The 16417-nt window shown below is 38.9% G+C and overlaps 1 protein-coding gene across 1 annotated transcript in view; it reads left to right on the top strand.

Moving 5' to 3' along the window:
* TDRD9 (tudor domain containing 9) overlaps positions 1 to 16417 on the top strand; it is a 90744-nt gene that overhangs the window by 49754 nt on the left and 24573 nt on the right. Inside the window, exons 14-22 of the mRNA XM_029284634.1 lie at positions 5236 to 5340; positions 6451 to 6548; positions 8874 to 9009; positions 9455 to 9616; positions 10118 to 10181; positions 11104 to 11167; positions 11460 to 11504; positions 12610 to 12663; positions 15909 to 16025. Of these exons, the coding sequence (XP_029140467.1) occupies positions 5236 to 5340; positions 6451 to 6548; positions 8874 to 9009; positions 9455 to 9616; positions 10118 to 10181; positions 11104 to 11167; positions 11460 to 11504; positions 12610 to 12663; positions 15909 to 16025 (845 nt within the window). The remainder of the gene's footprint in view (positions 1 to 5235; positions 5341 to 6450; positions 6549 to 8873; positions 9010 to 9454; positions 9617 to 10117; positions 10182 to 11103; positions 11168 to 11459; positions 11505 to 12609; positions 12664 to 15908; positions 16026 to 16417) is intronic.

The raw sequence follows: 16417 nt of genomic DNA, 5'->3' as shown, positions 1-16417 counted from the left end.
GCCACTGGCCTGAGACAAAAATCAGATCCAACGTGTGTCCACCCGTGTGAGTGGGGGCATGTATTAATTGGGTCAAGTCCAAGGCCGTCATGGAAGCCAAGAACTCCTGAGCTGCCGCCGACGTCTCACCCACTGATGGCAGGTTGAAATCCCCCAAGACCATAAGTCTGGGGGTCCCAACCGCCACCCCGGCTATCACATCAGCCAGCTCAGGCAGGGCTGTTGATACATAGTAGGGAGCCAGGTATATAATCAACAAGCCCACTTGCACCCCTTGCCCCCATTTCACCAGGAGGGACTCCACGCCATCTATCTGAGGCACAGTGGTCTCCCTAGGACAAAGGCTCTCCCTTATAATGACCGCTACCCCCCCACCCCTACCCCGGGTCCTCGGCCGATGAAATGCCTGAAAACCCGGCGGGCAGATGTCCACCAGAGGCACTCCTCCTTCTACGCCCAGCCAGGTCTCAGTAATACCTGCCAGGTCCGCACCCCCCTCTAAAATAAGGTCTTGTATGAGGGGGGCCTTATTAACCACGGACCTGGCATTACATAGCATCAGCCGGTGGATAGATAGATAGATAGATAGATAGATAGATAGATAGATAGATAGATAGATAGATAGATAGATAGATAGATAGATAGATAGATAGATAGATAGATAGATAGATAGATAGATAGATATAGATATGAGTTGGTATGACATTGGAACACTAAAAATAACTGCAAAGTAAATAAAATTTAATTTGCAAGATCCAACACATTGGTAAGACCACTCTTTGAATATTGCATACAATTTTAGTTTTCATGATATAAAAAAGATGTTGAGACTCTAGAAAGAGTGCAGAGAAGAGCAACAAAGATGATGTATGTATGTATGTATGTATGTATGTATGTATGTATGTATGTATGTATGTATGAAGATAGATAGATAGATAGATAGATAGATAGACAGACAGACAGACAGACAGACAGACAGACAGACAGACAGACAGACAGACAGACAGACAGACAGACAGATAGTCGGATCTTCTTTGAACAGTTTACTAGTTCTCTATTTTTTTTAAATCCCAGTTAGTAGCCAGCTAGCCGGTAGCCTAGCTTGGTGAAATGTTATGAATCTGACCCCTGGTCAGAGGGATTTTGATTAGTGTATGTTTTTGTATATCTTTGGGTGTATACATGTTGACCCCCAACTGAGTGTCTTGAAAGTCATTCAGTCAGGGAAATCATTTTATAAATAAGGAACATATGATTGCTCTTACTCCCTGTTGTATTTTTATACAGTGTTCTTGGCTCCACGCAATCAAAACTGCCTAGCTGGTTTACTAACCTGCCTAAACTGATTTGCTGTCTAAATGGTTCAGAGCACCAATTTTCATAAAAGAGGCACCTTCTATTTCTCTTCCTCTTAAAATCATTGTCACCAATAATGGCTGGATTTCCACTACTTATGAGCTGATATTCCAAATTATTCTTAACAATTCACTGTCAGAAGCCAGTGTAATAGTTTCCCTGAATATTCAAAAGTCTAAGTTGATGTCTGGTCTGTGAAGTGGTTATTAGTAGGAACCGCTCTGCAGTCAAACTACAAATGCTGTTATTACCCTTTTAGGTCTTCATCAGATTAATTATGCATAACAAAGACTGCACCTTATAAATAAGGTATGAATACACAAAATGCTACGCTACCTTGTTGATAGAAGCAGCCAAGGAAATTTAATCATTAAGCTTCCAGCAGTAATCAAAACCATCAAAGATTAACTGTATTATGTCAAATTAAATCAGAGGAAAGACTGCTAAATTTAAATATGTTTTGCTGTCAAGGGAATGCCACCTTGATTTTTCTTAAGAATTGAAGCCACTTTGAAAGAAGAGAAGTTACGGGGGGGGGGGGGTTGAAAAAAAATCTGCTTTTAAAAAAGAGGAGACCAGATTGTGAATCTCACATTGATGGGTCTTTGGTCTTCTTTTAGCTTGGTTGTTTTCTTGCAGATGTTTTATTACCCAAACTAAGTAACATCGTCAGTGACTAGCATGATGACTCGATATGACATTGGAACACTAAAAAATAACTGCAAATTAAATAAAATTTAATTTTGCAAGATCCAATGCATTGGTAAGACCACACTTGGACTATTGCATACAATTTTGGTCGCCACGATGTAAAAAAAGATGCTGAGACTCTAAAAAAAAAGTGCAGAGAAACGCAACAAAGATGATTAGGGGGCTGGAGACTAAAACATATGAAGAACAGTGGCAGGAATTGGGGATGGCTAGTTTCCTTTTTTTTAAGGATAGCTCCCTGGCTTTTGAAATCCGTAATCATTACGGATCGTTTTCCTCTGCCTTCGTGTCTTCCCCTTCAAGATGCCTGAAAAAAGTAGGCATTTTTACCAAATTGAATCTCGGAGGAGTTGACAATTTTATTTTGCATGAAAAAGGGCCATGAATATTTGACTGCCTTTGATATTTATGATGGGAAGTTTGATATTTATTATAGGAAGTTTAAATACATGGTAATGCCATTCAGATTAATCCCCTCAGTCTTCATGTGATTTGTGAATGTTTTCTTGATATTTTGATGCCTTTTTGGGGGGTTGTTTATTTGGATGAGTTGCTTATTTAACTCTGAAAAGATCCTGATCTCCACATTAAAAAAAAAAAGTTGGGGCAATCCTTCCATGAATTTATTATTATACCCTCTATTTTAAGCTAGAGAAATGTATTGTTATTACACCTGTATTGGACTACTTGGCTGACTTATTTTCTCGGGAGAAATTAATATAGATCCAGCAATAATTTACTCCATTATCAGATGTGGGGAGAACACTGCACTATTAGGGATGTATAATATTTGAGGAACTTTGTCCATTTTTATCAGTGCTAATTTTGCAACACTATTCATACCACTAACACATTTTGTGAACTGTGGTGAATGTAGTCTGGATTCCCAGAAGGGAGGGGCTGAATTCCAGAGGACAAAGAGGCAGTGAAGCTTAGATAGATAGATAGATAGATAGATAGATAGATAGATAGATAGATAGATAGATAGATAGATAGATAGATAGATAGATAGATAGATAGATAGATAGATAGGCAAAAAAACCCACAATTGTATAGGTATAGACTAGGAGAAACTTGCATTGGGGTTTTTGTGGTGGCTGTAGCAAATGGCTGGCTCAAATTTAAATGATTGTCTGCTAGAAGTAAAAGATCCCTCTTGAAGTTAATGCTGTTGAGCCATGTTTCACTTAATCTGTACCCGTACATTTGGTTTTTCCTCCCTAAGTGTAAGACCCTGCTTTTCTGTACATTGAAGTTTGTTTTGTTTGATAGGGCCCATTATTCAAAGATGTAGATCTAGATGTAGATACAAGCTCCATGTAGAATAGAATAGAATAGAATAGAATAGAATAGAATAGAATAGAATAGAATAGAATAGAATAACAGAGTTGGAAGAGACCTTGGAGATCTTCTAGTCCACCCCCCTGCTCAGGCAGGAAACCCTATACCATTTCAGACAAATAGTTGTCCAATCTCTTCTTAAAAACTTCCAGTGTTTGAACATCCACAACTTCTGGAGGCAAGTTGTTCCACTGGTTAATTGTTCTAACTGTCATTGCTTCTTGTTCTGCTCTCAGGTGCTCTGGAGAATAGCTTGACATCCTCTTCTTTTTGGCAACCCCTGAGGTATTGGAACACTGCTCTTCTTCTTCTTCTTCTTCTTCTTCTTCTTCTTCTTCTTCTTCTTCTTCTTCTTCTTCTTCTTCTTCTTCTTCTTCTTCTTCTTCTTCTTCTTCTTCTTCTTCTTCTTCTTCTTCTTCTTCTTCTTCTTCTTCTTCTTCTTCTTCTTCTTCTTCTTCTTCTTCTTCTTCTTNCCCCCCCACCCTTTCTACACCGCAGCCCCCAGACATGGCTGGTCCTGACCTAAGGGGAACCTCCCCCCTCCCCCCCCATACCCCCTAAAAAATTTTCAAAACACCCCTCTAAAAATCTAGTCAATTTGGGTTTTTTCCCATTTACTGCAGCACACCACCTCTCAGGGCACCACACCCCTTCATTAAGGTAGGCCCTCAATAGTGATTTGGGCCAGGCCTGCGCGAGAGGGAAATCGCGCAAGGCCAGCAGATCTAACCTTGAGTACATCCCCTCAAATTTGATAAGTCCGGCAGCGGGACCGGGGGAGAAAAACAGTCCTCGTGAAGTTAATCCTTGGTAGGTGGTAGGGGTAGGACTAAATTCGGGCCCAAAGCAGCCAGTTCTTCAAACCCCCAACAGGCAAGTCTGTAGCCGAAAGCAAGCCAAGTTCTCCAAGGCAAACACCAGGCTGCCGGGCCGCCGGCCACATCCCATGGCAGTAAAAGTCTCCAGGCCACATCCCATGGCAGTAAAAGTCTCCAGGCCGCTCGCCCATGGCAGTAAAAGTCTCCAGGCCACATCCCATGGCAGTAAAAGTCTCCAGGCCGCTCGCCCACCCCCAGCCGCCACATCCCCAAGTTACCAAACCACCGGGCTATCGGGCCGCCGGGTTGCCAAGCCGCCGGACCGGACCGCCGTCGGGACGCTTGGGCCGCTAGGCCCTTGGGCCGCCAGCAGACTGCCTCAGGGCTGCTAGCTGCCGGGTTGATGGGTCGGCGAGTCGCCCCAGAGCTGCTGGGCTGCCATGCCGCCACAAGGCAAGCCACCGGGCCGGGTCGCTGGGCCGCTGGGCTGCTAGAAGGCCGGGAAGGTCGCTGGGTTGCCGGACAAGTCGCCGGGCCGCTGCTAGGCCACCAGGCTGCCAAAAAACGCCCGCCCGTCCACATCTCGCCGCGGGGTCCACCAGGGTCCACCAGGCCGTCAAATCCCCATCCACTCGCCATCCGCTCACAGGGGGAATCCGGAAAGGTCTAGCTCACCAGGTCCACATCTCGGCCGGTTCCACCCCCATTGCGAGGCCCCATTTCCCGCTGCCGGCTCCGCTATCTCACGGAGGCGGTCGGAGTCGATCCGCCATCTTCGGGCATGGTAGAACTTGTCCTTTCCCCATAGCTACTTCATAATTCCATGCTATTATTTCAGGATTCTGCCCCCTCATTTAATTGAGTTGGGAGAACCATGAACTATGTTACTTCAGATTGTATATAAAAGGGTTTTTTTCCAACGAGGAATTGAATTACTTTCTCTTTAAAGTACTTCAGAATGTTCTAATATATTTCCTGTCTATTTTTATCTTTTGCTTTTATTCTACAGTCATTGATTTTTGTTTGACTAAACATCTGGTTTGTGATGAAGATACCAACTATCAGAGTTTGAGACTTTGTTGGGCATCTAAGAACAGCTGTGATCAGAGGAGGGGTAAGGGGATTTCATTATATAAAATTCCAGGTCTTTTGGAGACCCTAATCCTAAAAACATTTTATGTATGGAGTCTGTCATATATATAATGTGAAGTAAAATTATTTACTTCATCTGTAATTAATGTTTGCACTAAGACATACGTGCTTGCTCTTACTACTTACTACTATTACTACTACTCCGCAGAACCAGGCTGTGGAAGCAAGTGAAGCTGCATCTGCAAATGCGCAGGATCTAGGTAGCACACAAGACCATCTCCTCCCCCCTGCCTGGTCTGTGGGAAAATGGTCTTTTCCAGAAACCAGTCCCTAGTGCGAAAAAGGTTGGGGATCACTGGTTTAAGTAACCACATATGTATTTCAGAAATAAAAACAGAGATGATTAGATGGCCAAGCCACTTTCAGTGACAAAGCTGTTTAACTTCATATGTGTGCATGTGGTGGACTGAGGGGGAAAGTTCCTTCCCTATCATTAAATCTTTATCCAAGGTTGGCACTATTGTAGTATTTGACTTCAGACAACTGTTTGTGAAAGCTATTAAATAATGGAACAGCCTGCCTCCTGAAATCATGGGTGCTCCATTCCTGGAAGTGGTTGGACAGCCATTTGTCTAGGATGGTGTGAGGATTCATTCACTGGCCAGGAACTGGACTAGAAAAACAGCTTCAAGGTCCTTTCCAACCCAATGATTCTATAATTCTACATTTGCAGTAGAGTTGTTTATGATTAAGAGCAATGGTATTCATAAAATGTGTTAATTAAAATTATCCTGTATTAAATTAAAAACTATGGTGTTCCTTGTAAAAATATATCTTAAATCATTATCTCACAGTCTTTGCATTGTGGAATGTTTTGCTAATAATGACATGTAGGCAGAGTCAAGTTAGGCATTTTCCCAATTTTTGAGAACCTTGAATCCAAAAGGTTCCCCATTGTTGGTCTAGACTAAAATAATCTTTTGATGATTCCAGAAGCCATTGTTGTGCTCAGACTTTGATTGTGAACGGGCAACCAGGGTGTTCTAATACTGGTCCCTGCTGCCATTAATAAGTCTAAGTGGTATTGCAGCTTTTGAATTGTGAGTGCTGAAGTTTTTTCTTTAATGTAAAGGTCGAGCTGGCCGTGTGTCTAAAGGATACTGCTACAGACTAGTATACAAAGACTTCTGGGCAAACTGTATACCGGAAAGCACTATGCCTGAGATGATGGTAAGAACAACATACACCATTTGCCTGATTTTATATTGGGAAGACCAGTTATATTTCTGCTGACCACCCAAAAATAGCCATTATGTTTAAGAACAATGACAGGAAGTGATGAGAACTCACTGATAAACACATCAAAGGATGATAGAAGGACAGTTTTAGATTCTGACATTCTTCGGAACAATCGATAACTAGTTATAATGAAGCCATCAGCAAACGATTGTTACCTAAATCTGGTACATTCAATAGACAATTCTGGAAGAGAAATATTTTTCTGGCTGTTACTTGATTCTTTTTTTGCAATTCACTCATTGTAACAAATTGACTGAAAAAAGATATGTAGTGTCCAATTAGCTTTCCAAATTTTTTAAGATAATGCTTCAAAGTTATCTCACGCAATTCCGCTATCCACAATCATTGGACAGCATACAAACTTAATTTATTATTATGTACACAACAATATAAAAGACTAAAACATACGAAGAACAGCTGTAGGACTTGGGTTTGGCTAGTCTAAAGAAAAGAAGAAATAGGGGAGACATGATAGCAGTATTCCAGTATTTGAGGGGCTGCTACAAAGAATATGAGGGCAAATTATTTTCCAAAGCACCAGAGGGCAGGACAAGAAACAATGGTTGGAAACTGATCAAAGAGAGAAGCAACCTGGAATTAAGGAGAAACTTCCTGACAGTGAGGACAACTAACTAGTGGAACAGGTTGCCTCCAGAAATCATGGGCATTCCATCACTGGAGGTTTTTAAGAAGAGACTGGACAGTCACTTGTCTCAGATGGTGTAGCAGGGGGCTGGACTAGAAGACCTCCAAGGTCCCTTCCAGCTCTGCTCCTATTCTTATTCTTATTCTTATTCTTATTCTTATTCTTATTCTTATTCTTATTCTTATTCTTATTCTTATTCTTATTCTTATTCTATTCTATTCTATTCTATTCTATTCTATTCTATTCCATTCTATTCTATTCTATTCTATTCTATATTATTCTAAAACCACAGCTACCAGTTCTTTAACTGGTGTTGGCTTACAAATATATCAAGGGTCTTCCCAAGAACCCAGGATGCTCTAATCTACTGGCATACTATACAGGCGGTCCTCCCTTAACCACAATTGAACCCAGAATTTCTGTAATTACCCTCATTAAGTGTGGCACTACCTGATCTGACTCAATTTTACAACAATTTTTACAATGGTCATAAAGCAAATTATCATGGTCTTTCAACGAATCACATGATCATTAAACATGTGATTCTCACTATTCTGAGTGAGAATTTTTTTTTCAGAATCCTGCTAAAAGTATTGCAAATTGTGGTCTCTTGACCAGGAGACTCTACAACCAGTCATAAATCCGCTTAGAGCAAACCACCTAGAGTAGTCCCATGGCGAGATAGGCGGCAAACTAAACAAATAAATAAATGTGAGCCAGTTGCCAAGTGCCTGAAGTGTGACCGTGTGAATGTGGGGTTTGTGTGTGTGTTGTAATTTCAAGAACAGAACGTAAGCTGTTCCAAGAAAAGCTGCCTTTTGCAATTGACTGGTGATGATTTTGTCAATGCTGTTGGTATTCAAGTGCTGCTTCAAATGTTTTGGGATTGCATTTGGCTGTATGAGCTTTTGCTTCACAAAATCCATTCTTTTTACAGGTGGCATTTTTCTCTTGATCATTTTCTTGTGTGGCCTTGGATAGTTGTGGTTGTCCATTTGGATCTGGGCAGCAAAATAGAAGCCACATACTGTTAGAATGTGCAGTTTGAGGACTGAACGTTTGCCCCAAACTTTCTGCATTTAGTAGCAAGGAAGTGAGCAAAATAACAGAGAATGCTGTATCAGTCTCACCTCTTGTATTGCCAGTTACACGGCTTCCAACTTGCTGCTCAGCTCATTAATACTACTTATGGGTAAACTGTAAATTTTGCAAACTGTAAATTTTAAATTTCCAGGCAGCCTTTTACAGCAAATCAACTAAGGCAGTATTTCCTTGAAACATTTCCTTAGACTGCCCCAAACATCTGGGTGTGTTACCTTTTTCACACCAGCTGAATTCCCCCACACGCTTCTCACAGTTTTCACATTCATTTTTAGAAAAAGATAGTATTTCTGCTTATTGAATAAAAAATATGACAATGTATCTACATGGCAGGGGGTTGGACTGGAAGACCTCCAAGGTCCCTGTCAACTTTGTTATTCTGTTATCTATAGGTTGCACATAGCATAAAAGCAAATAGCTTTACCAGCTACTACTGTTAAAAAAATCCTCAGGAATATTCTTGCAGAATTGGGGAGTATCAAACACAGGACTTTTATTTATTCTTTTAGCGTTGCCCATTGGAAACTACTGTACTAAAAGTGAAGATGCTTGACATGGGAGAACCAAGAGCTCTGTTAGCCACAGCGCTCTCTCCTCCTGTTAGCAGTGACATTGAACGCACAATTCTGCACCTTAAAGAGGTGGGTGTTTTATTAAGTTAAAATAATTGTACGTAATACTTTTAAGGATGGCTTTTTTGCGAAACCAAGCCCATCTGTTTGCTTAATAGGAGAATGAAAAATTAAATAATCCGTAATATTTATAGTTTGTATATGTTGTATCACTGTAAATCAGCTGCACCAGTATGGTGCTGTCTGCTGAACATAGATAACTAATTCCCAGAATTAAGTTTTGGAAAGTGACTCTGAATAATTAAAAATGAAATCAGGGAATGATACCATATGCTTCACAAAAAAGTCATACATATGAGTAATGCATTCAGCATTGTGGACTGCAAATTGTGCTAGCCTGACATTATTTGCTACCAACCTTTGAATATAACTTTTAGCTTATACTAAAGGTTAGTCTTAAAAAGTCATGATTGTGTCTCCTATTAATATTATTATTGCTTTTGTTTTGGAATAGTTAGGGGCACTTGCTATTGATGATTATTTTGAAGAAAGAAATCCTTACGATGGTGAGTTGACCTTTCTGGGAAAGGTGCTGGCACAGTTACCTGTGAATCAGCACCTAGGCAAACTAATAGTTCTTGGACACGTCTTTGGATGCCTGGAAGAAACACTTATAATAGGTAAGTCAACAAATACAGACATTTTTCAGCTTAGGTTAGTAATAGCTTACAAACTGTTCACAATAGAAAAATAAGAATGAGGCAGATCTTTAAACTTAGAAATGTATCCCTATGGCCAAAGAGCCACCTACCATAAAAATAATGTACTGAAACTGATGAAAGAAATTTGTTAAAATCAGTGATGCTGGAAGGGAGGTATTGATATAATGAGGAATATATATATACACACACACACACATACATACATACATACATACATACACACACACACACACATCACATTCACACACACACACACACACACACACACACACACACACACACACACCTATATATACACACACATACATACACACATATCCCCCATTAGTCTCCTGCATCTGATAATTAGATTATATAAGTTCTGGACATAGAAATAAAACGTGGTCTGCTGCCTTTTTGTGATTAAAAGGCAAATACAATTTTTAGCAATAAATATTATTTTTTTCCTCTTTGTTACAGCTGCAGCCCTCTCTTTGAACAGTTTCTTTGTGATACCTTTCAAGCAACATCTGGATGGGTATAGGTATTTTCCCTAAAGCTACCACCTGATTTATTGAAATTTGATCGTTCATTTTGTATGTATACTACTATTTTTCCTGAAATTTGCTCCAAGGTTCTAAACATCTTAAAATTCCCTAAAGGGAAGCAACCGAGAAGTGGAAGGCAAGTTTATACACCACTTTTTCTTCAGAAGAGAGCCAGTTTGGTCTAGTGCTTAAGGCACCAGGTTAGAAAGCCAGAGATTGTGAGTTCTAGTCCTGCCTTAGCTATGAAAGCCAACTGGGCGATCTTGGGCCAGTCACTCTCTCTCAGCCCAGCTTCCCTCACAGAGTTGTTGTTTTGGGGAAAATAGGAGGAAGAAGGTATATTGGATATGTTCGCTGCCTTGAATTATTTGTAAAAATAATAAAGGGATACAAATAATTAAGAGGGATAATCCAAGGAGCATTATGCAGTTGTTACAGACACATGTATTTAAGCTTGGTTATAAGTAGAATCATATTAGGCCATGGGAGCTTCACAGTATAAACCCTGATATAATGCACCTAGGGCTGTGCAGTGCTTCCAATTCAGTTTAGTAGAAGTACTTAGAAATGTATGGAACATAGGACTTCTCCTACTCTTTAAAGCATTCACATCAGTTTCCATGATCTCAGATATGTGCTGTGTTCTTGTTCCTGTATGTTCTTAAGCCTTCCACATTAGATCCAAATATTTTACAGACTATTTGTTTCTACTGTTTCTGAAGTGTGTCTGTTAATTGACTTGACTTTTTTCTTTTTTGATATAACCACAAATAATTTCAGAAATAAAATACGTTTTGCTACATACATATTCTTTTTGAATTTGTGGAATGAAAGGGTTGGCCAAAAGAGAAAGAAACAGTATAGAGAAAACCATATCAAAGATTATATATATATATTAGACCTCTTCTTGCTCTACAGGAACAAGCTGCAGTTTTCTGGGAACAGCAGTAGTGATTGTATTGCAATTGTTAATGCGTTTAAGGTAACTAATCTCCCTTGTTCCTGCTTTTATATATTATGTTACTGGCATAATTGGGGATTTCTTTGTGTTACTGCCTACATTTATTTATTTTATGTTTTCTTTAGTGATTATTACTATTGAATGAGCTACTGCAAATTGACCTTAACATTTTAAATTAAAGGGTGATAGAAAATGTTTTCCATGTAATAAAAATTGAAGCTATTTGACTCTAGGATTTTGGATCAATATGCATGGAATATGCTGCATCAAGGTCAGTTACAAATTACATTATAACTTCTTTTGTCATTGTTAGGAATGGCAAGTAAACAGGCAAAAAGGAAAGCTTAGGCATCCAAAGGTTAGTTCCACTGGTAATCTGTTTGTTAACTTGGATGTTGAATTGATCAAATGCTCTATACACTGTAATGGGATAGATGTTCCCCTTCTGCATCTTTTGATAGTGCTGATTTGATCTTTCAAGATGCTGGATTAGTATCCTAAATTTAGAAAGGAGGAGAAATTGAGGGAAACTCATATCCAATTGTAGGAGACGAGATTAGCATGCACAAATCTGTGTCTCATAAATGAGTTTACATATTCTGGTTTTGATACTCAAATAGACCATTTATCCTAATAGCTGTGTGTAGAAAGTTTCCTTGTATCTGGTATACATTGACTAACAAGATTGTTTCTCATCCAGAGTTTTGGTATTTGAACAGATTGGTATAGCTTTGGCATTGAGATTACCTTGGCTATTTGTTTTAAGGAAAGCAGCTAATCATATGTGAGCCCTTACAATGTTTGTTAGAATATTAGAATGTTAGAATATTAGAATATTTCTATCCTGTCTTAATCCGTGTGGCAGGAGATGGTTGGTAAGCTTTTCTAACTTTTCTAAGCTGCCAAGCTATTTTGTGGGTACTGATGCACTGATTTCACTCTGCATGTTCATGAACATGAATTTGAGTTGCTAGATTTCTCTTAAGATTTTTTGTACTTAGCAATAATTATTGTAGAGAGCTGGGATTCTCTTGATTTCTCCCTTTTGGATTTGGCCCACCTGCAGATATGCTTGTAAGATAGAGAAGAATTTAACTGGGAGCTAAAGGGAGTCTGTTACCACAACTTAGCCTGCTTCTGGAATCCTGGTTACACACATAAAATATCCTGCAACTAAAAATTTGGGTGGTTGTATGATACAAGCTTGGAAGTTTGTGTTCTCACATGACACACAATCTATGGATAGGGAAGAACCTATATCTAGAATAAAAATTCTTCATTGTTTACTTTTTGCTCAACTGCGTGAATAGTTCTGGCAGGTTGCTAATGACTACAGGAACAAAATCTTGGTAAATTTAAAATAGGTCATGGTACAGAAACAAAACAGTTGAGGTTATGCAAGTTTCTTTTTCAACTTCTGTTTACAATTTTAGTTAACTTTCAAATCTTTTCCCCCCCTCCAGAATGAAGTGGACTGGGGCCGTTCCAACTATATTCACATCAAGAGAATTAGAGAGGTGAATTTGATAATCTCTTTGCCTGTTTCACTGTTCTTCCTTCCCCATCCCATCATAAAAATAATTGCTTGGCCATCTCATTACATTTTTTGCAGCCACCTAGTTGTATTTTTGCAGCTTCCAGTTTACACTGCTAATATTTGGTAGTAGATGTGCCAAATTTTAGATAGGCTTTTTATTTTTGTGATTTATTTCAGGGTAATAAAATTTTACTTTCTGTGGTTAGAAATACTACTTACCCCTCCCCCATTGCCCTCCTCCAAATAGGTTATAATTTAGTTAAGGTTTATTTGCCTACGATGCCACTTCACTTTATTTATATCCCATCTTTATTATTTTTTTATAAATAATTCAACATACCTAATACTCCTTCTTCCCCATATTTTTCCCACACAACAAGACCTGAGAGGTAATATGTGCTGAGAGACAGTGACTGGCCCAAAGTCATCCAGCCAGATTTTGTGCCTAGGCAAGACTGGAATGCAGACTCTACCTTGTGCCTTTAAGATAGAAATATAAGACCTGTCTCTCCACATCTGACTTAGAAAGATAAAGGCAATCCAGATTAATCGGATCTGAAATCCCCAAGATGTTGTCTGTGTCACTGAAAAGTATTAAAAGTACTTTTAAAGTTTTTATTTGAGGTAGGAATTTTCACATTAACTTTGGAGAACAAACTATGAATGATCTAAGAGAGCTATGAATGATACAAGAGAGATCAGGTCACATGATATTTTCATTCCTACAGAGCAGTTTTAGGGAGAATGATGGGAAATTAAAAACTTCTAGCTGTTTTTCTTTGCTCCCCTATGGGCTGATTTAGGCTTTAAAAGAAATCCAGTCACTTGCAGTTTGGCCATTTGTCTCTTAGAGTTCCATGGAAAGCAGTATTATCAGTTTTGCCTCTCATCCATCTAATTTGACTGCATTCTTTTTTCTTCTATCTGCATTATAATTTCATTAGTTCAGAGAGAAACATGGAGTGCTGTCCTGTGTGCCTTGTAAGTCTTAGTAGCATTCTGTGTTTTAGCTGTCTGATTAGATTAAAAAAGGAATACATTTTTACAATCTGCAGTCCCTATCACCTTTAACAAATCACTTATTTATGCACATGCAAACAGGTATGTGGTGAAAAATACATAGGAAAATAACATTAGTATAAAATAATAGGGTGATTAGCATAATTAGCATTGCTGCCTATAACATATTTAATAATATAAAAATATAATAGATAAACGTCTCACCTTCTCTGGAATATAAAAATTTGAAGCTAGTGCCCAAAGAGGTAAATTTGACCCTATGTTCCTTTACAAGGAAAGTTACTTTCCCATTGCCTTTAGCTTCCAAGAATAGCTTTTCTCCTGAGAAAAGGTAGACTTATTCAAGGCCAAGAGAAATAAAAACACATTTATATAAGTCAAACAGTCATATACTATCTGTTAAATTGTATTAAAAAAGTGCAGTGAAAAGGGAAAATTGCAATTTGTTCACTGAAATCACATGACTGCTTAATAAAACTGCATGTTCCTGCTGTAAGCAATTAGAATGGACTGCTTTTGAATCATCCTCTGTCATTAAGGTTACTCTAGCATCTAGTATTAGTATAATGGTAGCACATTGAAAGAGAAAATACAGACTAATATTCTAATCTACTAACACTCACTGTTTCTTGTTCCCCTGATCTCCCCTTTCTCTTCTAGTAATGGTAAAGTAGTCTAACAGTTTATATGCCCTTTCAACTTACTTCTATATTTCTCTTCATACTCCTGTCAAGTTCTCATTTCTGTATCACAAAGTGGCCAGAAGCATGTTGCTATAAACAGATATTTTTGCTTCCTTTGACAATTCTTGCAACAGGCCACATGCTACCCACTCCCTTTTTACCACCTTTTATATGTATTAAAATGTCTCCTCCTTCCTGTATCTTTGGTAAACATTCTGCCAAATGCACGAATTCAGTTACTGACTCTAGTTTTTTGCCATGTATCTTCAACTCCATTTTTCAGATCAAATGTAATTATTGAATTTTCAAACCTATGTTCCTTTCTGAATCATTCAGCTATATATCTGCAAAGCATTCATGATCTTAGTTAACAGTGCACATGATATGCACACAAAAGTACACATATTCATGTCCTCAACCAATACACTTCTAGCCAGTATACAAAAAATAGTGCATGAATCAACCAGGGGGGACATCACTTATTCCTGCTCAGTGTTGAACTGTTTGCTCAACAGCCAGTTAATTTCCACAGGTGCTTTGCTTTATTTCTGTCACACAAAACACATGTTGCATTCAGCCGCCAACTTTCAAATCATATTCACACTGAGAATTGAGGATCTTATTGAAAGAATTCTCAGAGTTCATAGCCATCATGATGTCTAGAAATTCAGGAAATCTCTAACACAACACATCTGGGAGGCACTAGAACAGTGATGATGAAGCTTTTGGGCTCAGTGTGTCAAAAATTTGGAAAATGCCGAATGGGTCTGCTGGCGTGTCACACATACCCCAAACAAAAGAGAAACAATTCTCTATTTAAACACCCCCCCAGGGTCTAGGCTACCCTGAATAATAGCATTTGATGGGCCTGAAGTGGAAGCCCAGACCTCAACTTCAGCCCAAACACCACTACTGCTACTACTACTACTACATCCCTAAAGCATGAATGTCCCCATGACCCAGTCCTCTCCAGGTTCTGTCAGGCAGCGTTCTGTTTCTGTTGACAGGCCCCTGCAATGTATCTGAGGCTCTTCTGGGTTGTATGGGGCCTTTGCTCTTGTACCAGATTTGGAAAATGCTCTTCCATGGCCTCTGAAAACTTCATGAAAGCCTGCCTTCTCATGCAATTTTCAGAGGCTGTGGAGGCCATGTGAGCACATGGACCTCTTTTGTGACTTCTGGAGGGTCTGGAAGCTGCGCAAAGAGCATACTCTATTCTCACGTGACCTCTGCAGTTTCCAAAAATTGCTTTCGAGAATAGTTATTGAGAGTTGGTAAACACTGGCATATCACCCCAAACTTACTTTTGAAACACATGTCATAGGTTCATCATCACTGTGTTAGACTATGGGACGGCTGCCCTTTGATAACTTCAGTCTATTGCTTAGGTAATATTAAGTAGATTATCAGCAAAGGCCTAGGACATAAATATGTGAGAATTTATTTTGTATAAGTGTTTTATCTTTATGTACCTTTACTCTTTAGGTTCTCATGTACTTTAAAACAGTTTTACAATTTTTAGGTGGCTGAGTTGTATGAGGAGTTGAAAAAAAGGGTTGGCTTATTCAATATGTATGTCGACACTCATTCTCCCATCATGGATCAAGAGCATGCATATAAGCAGCGTTTCATTTTGCAGGTGAGAGAGTTGGTTATATTAGAAATGTTTTCAAGGATGTTCAAAATATTTATGAACCTGCTGAGACTTAAGCACAGGTTAATGTCAGAGTGTGGCTTTGAATATTTTTATTGCTTCTTTTCTATATTAATGGTACAGTTTAGAAGCATACAGACAAAACTATAGTAAAGATACATGGGTTTTGTGACCATAATTTTCTTGTTTCTAGATTCTAAATATGAGCTCTTTATTTCTCTAGATGTGAGATATACAGTATATGGAAATCCAATTAATATACATAGTTTAGTATTTTGTATTATTTCTGCATTACAGTATATATATACTGTATAGTATGCCACTTACTTCCCTCCATGAATAAAAGGGTCAGATAGATAGATCGATGATAGGCAGAT

Source organism: Protobothrops mucrosquamatus, unplaced genomic scaffold, assembly GCF_001527695.2.
Source record: "Protobothrops mucrosquamatus isolate PMUCROS unplaced genomic scaffold, P.Mucros_1.0 scaffold779, whole genome shotgun sequence".
NCBI lineage: Eukaryota > Metazoa > Chordata > Lepidosauria > Squamata > Viperidae > Protobothrops > Protobothrops mucrosquamatus.
The sequence above is the reverse complement of the archived record's forward strand: the minus strand, read 5'-3'. Positions and strand labels throughout refer to the sequence as shown.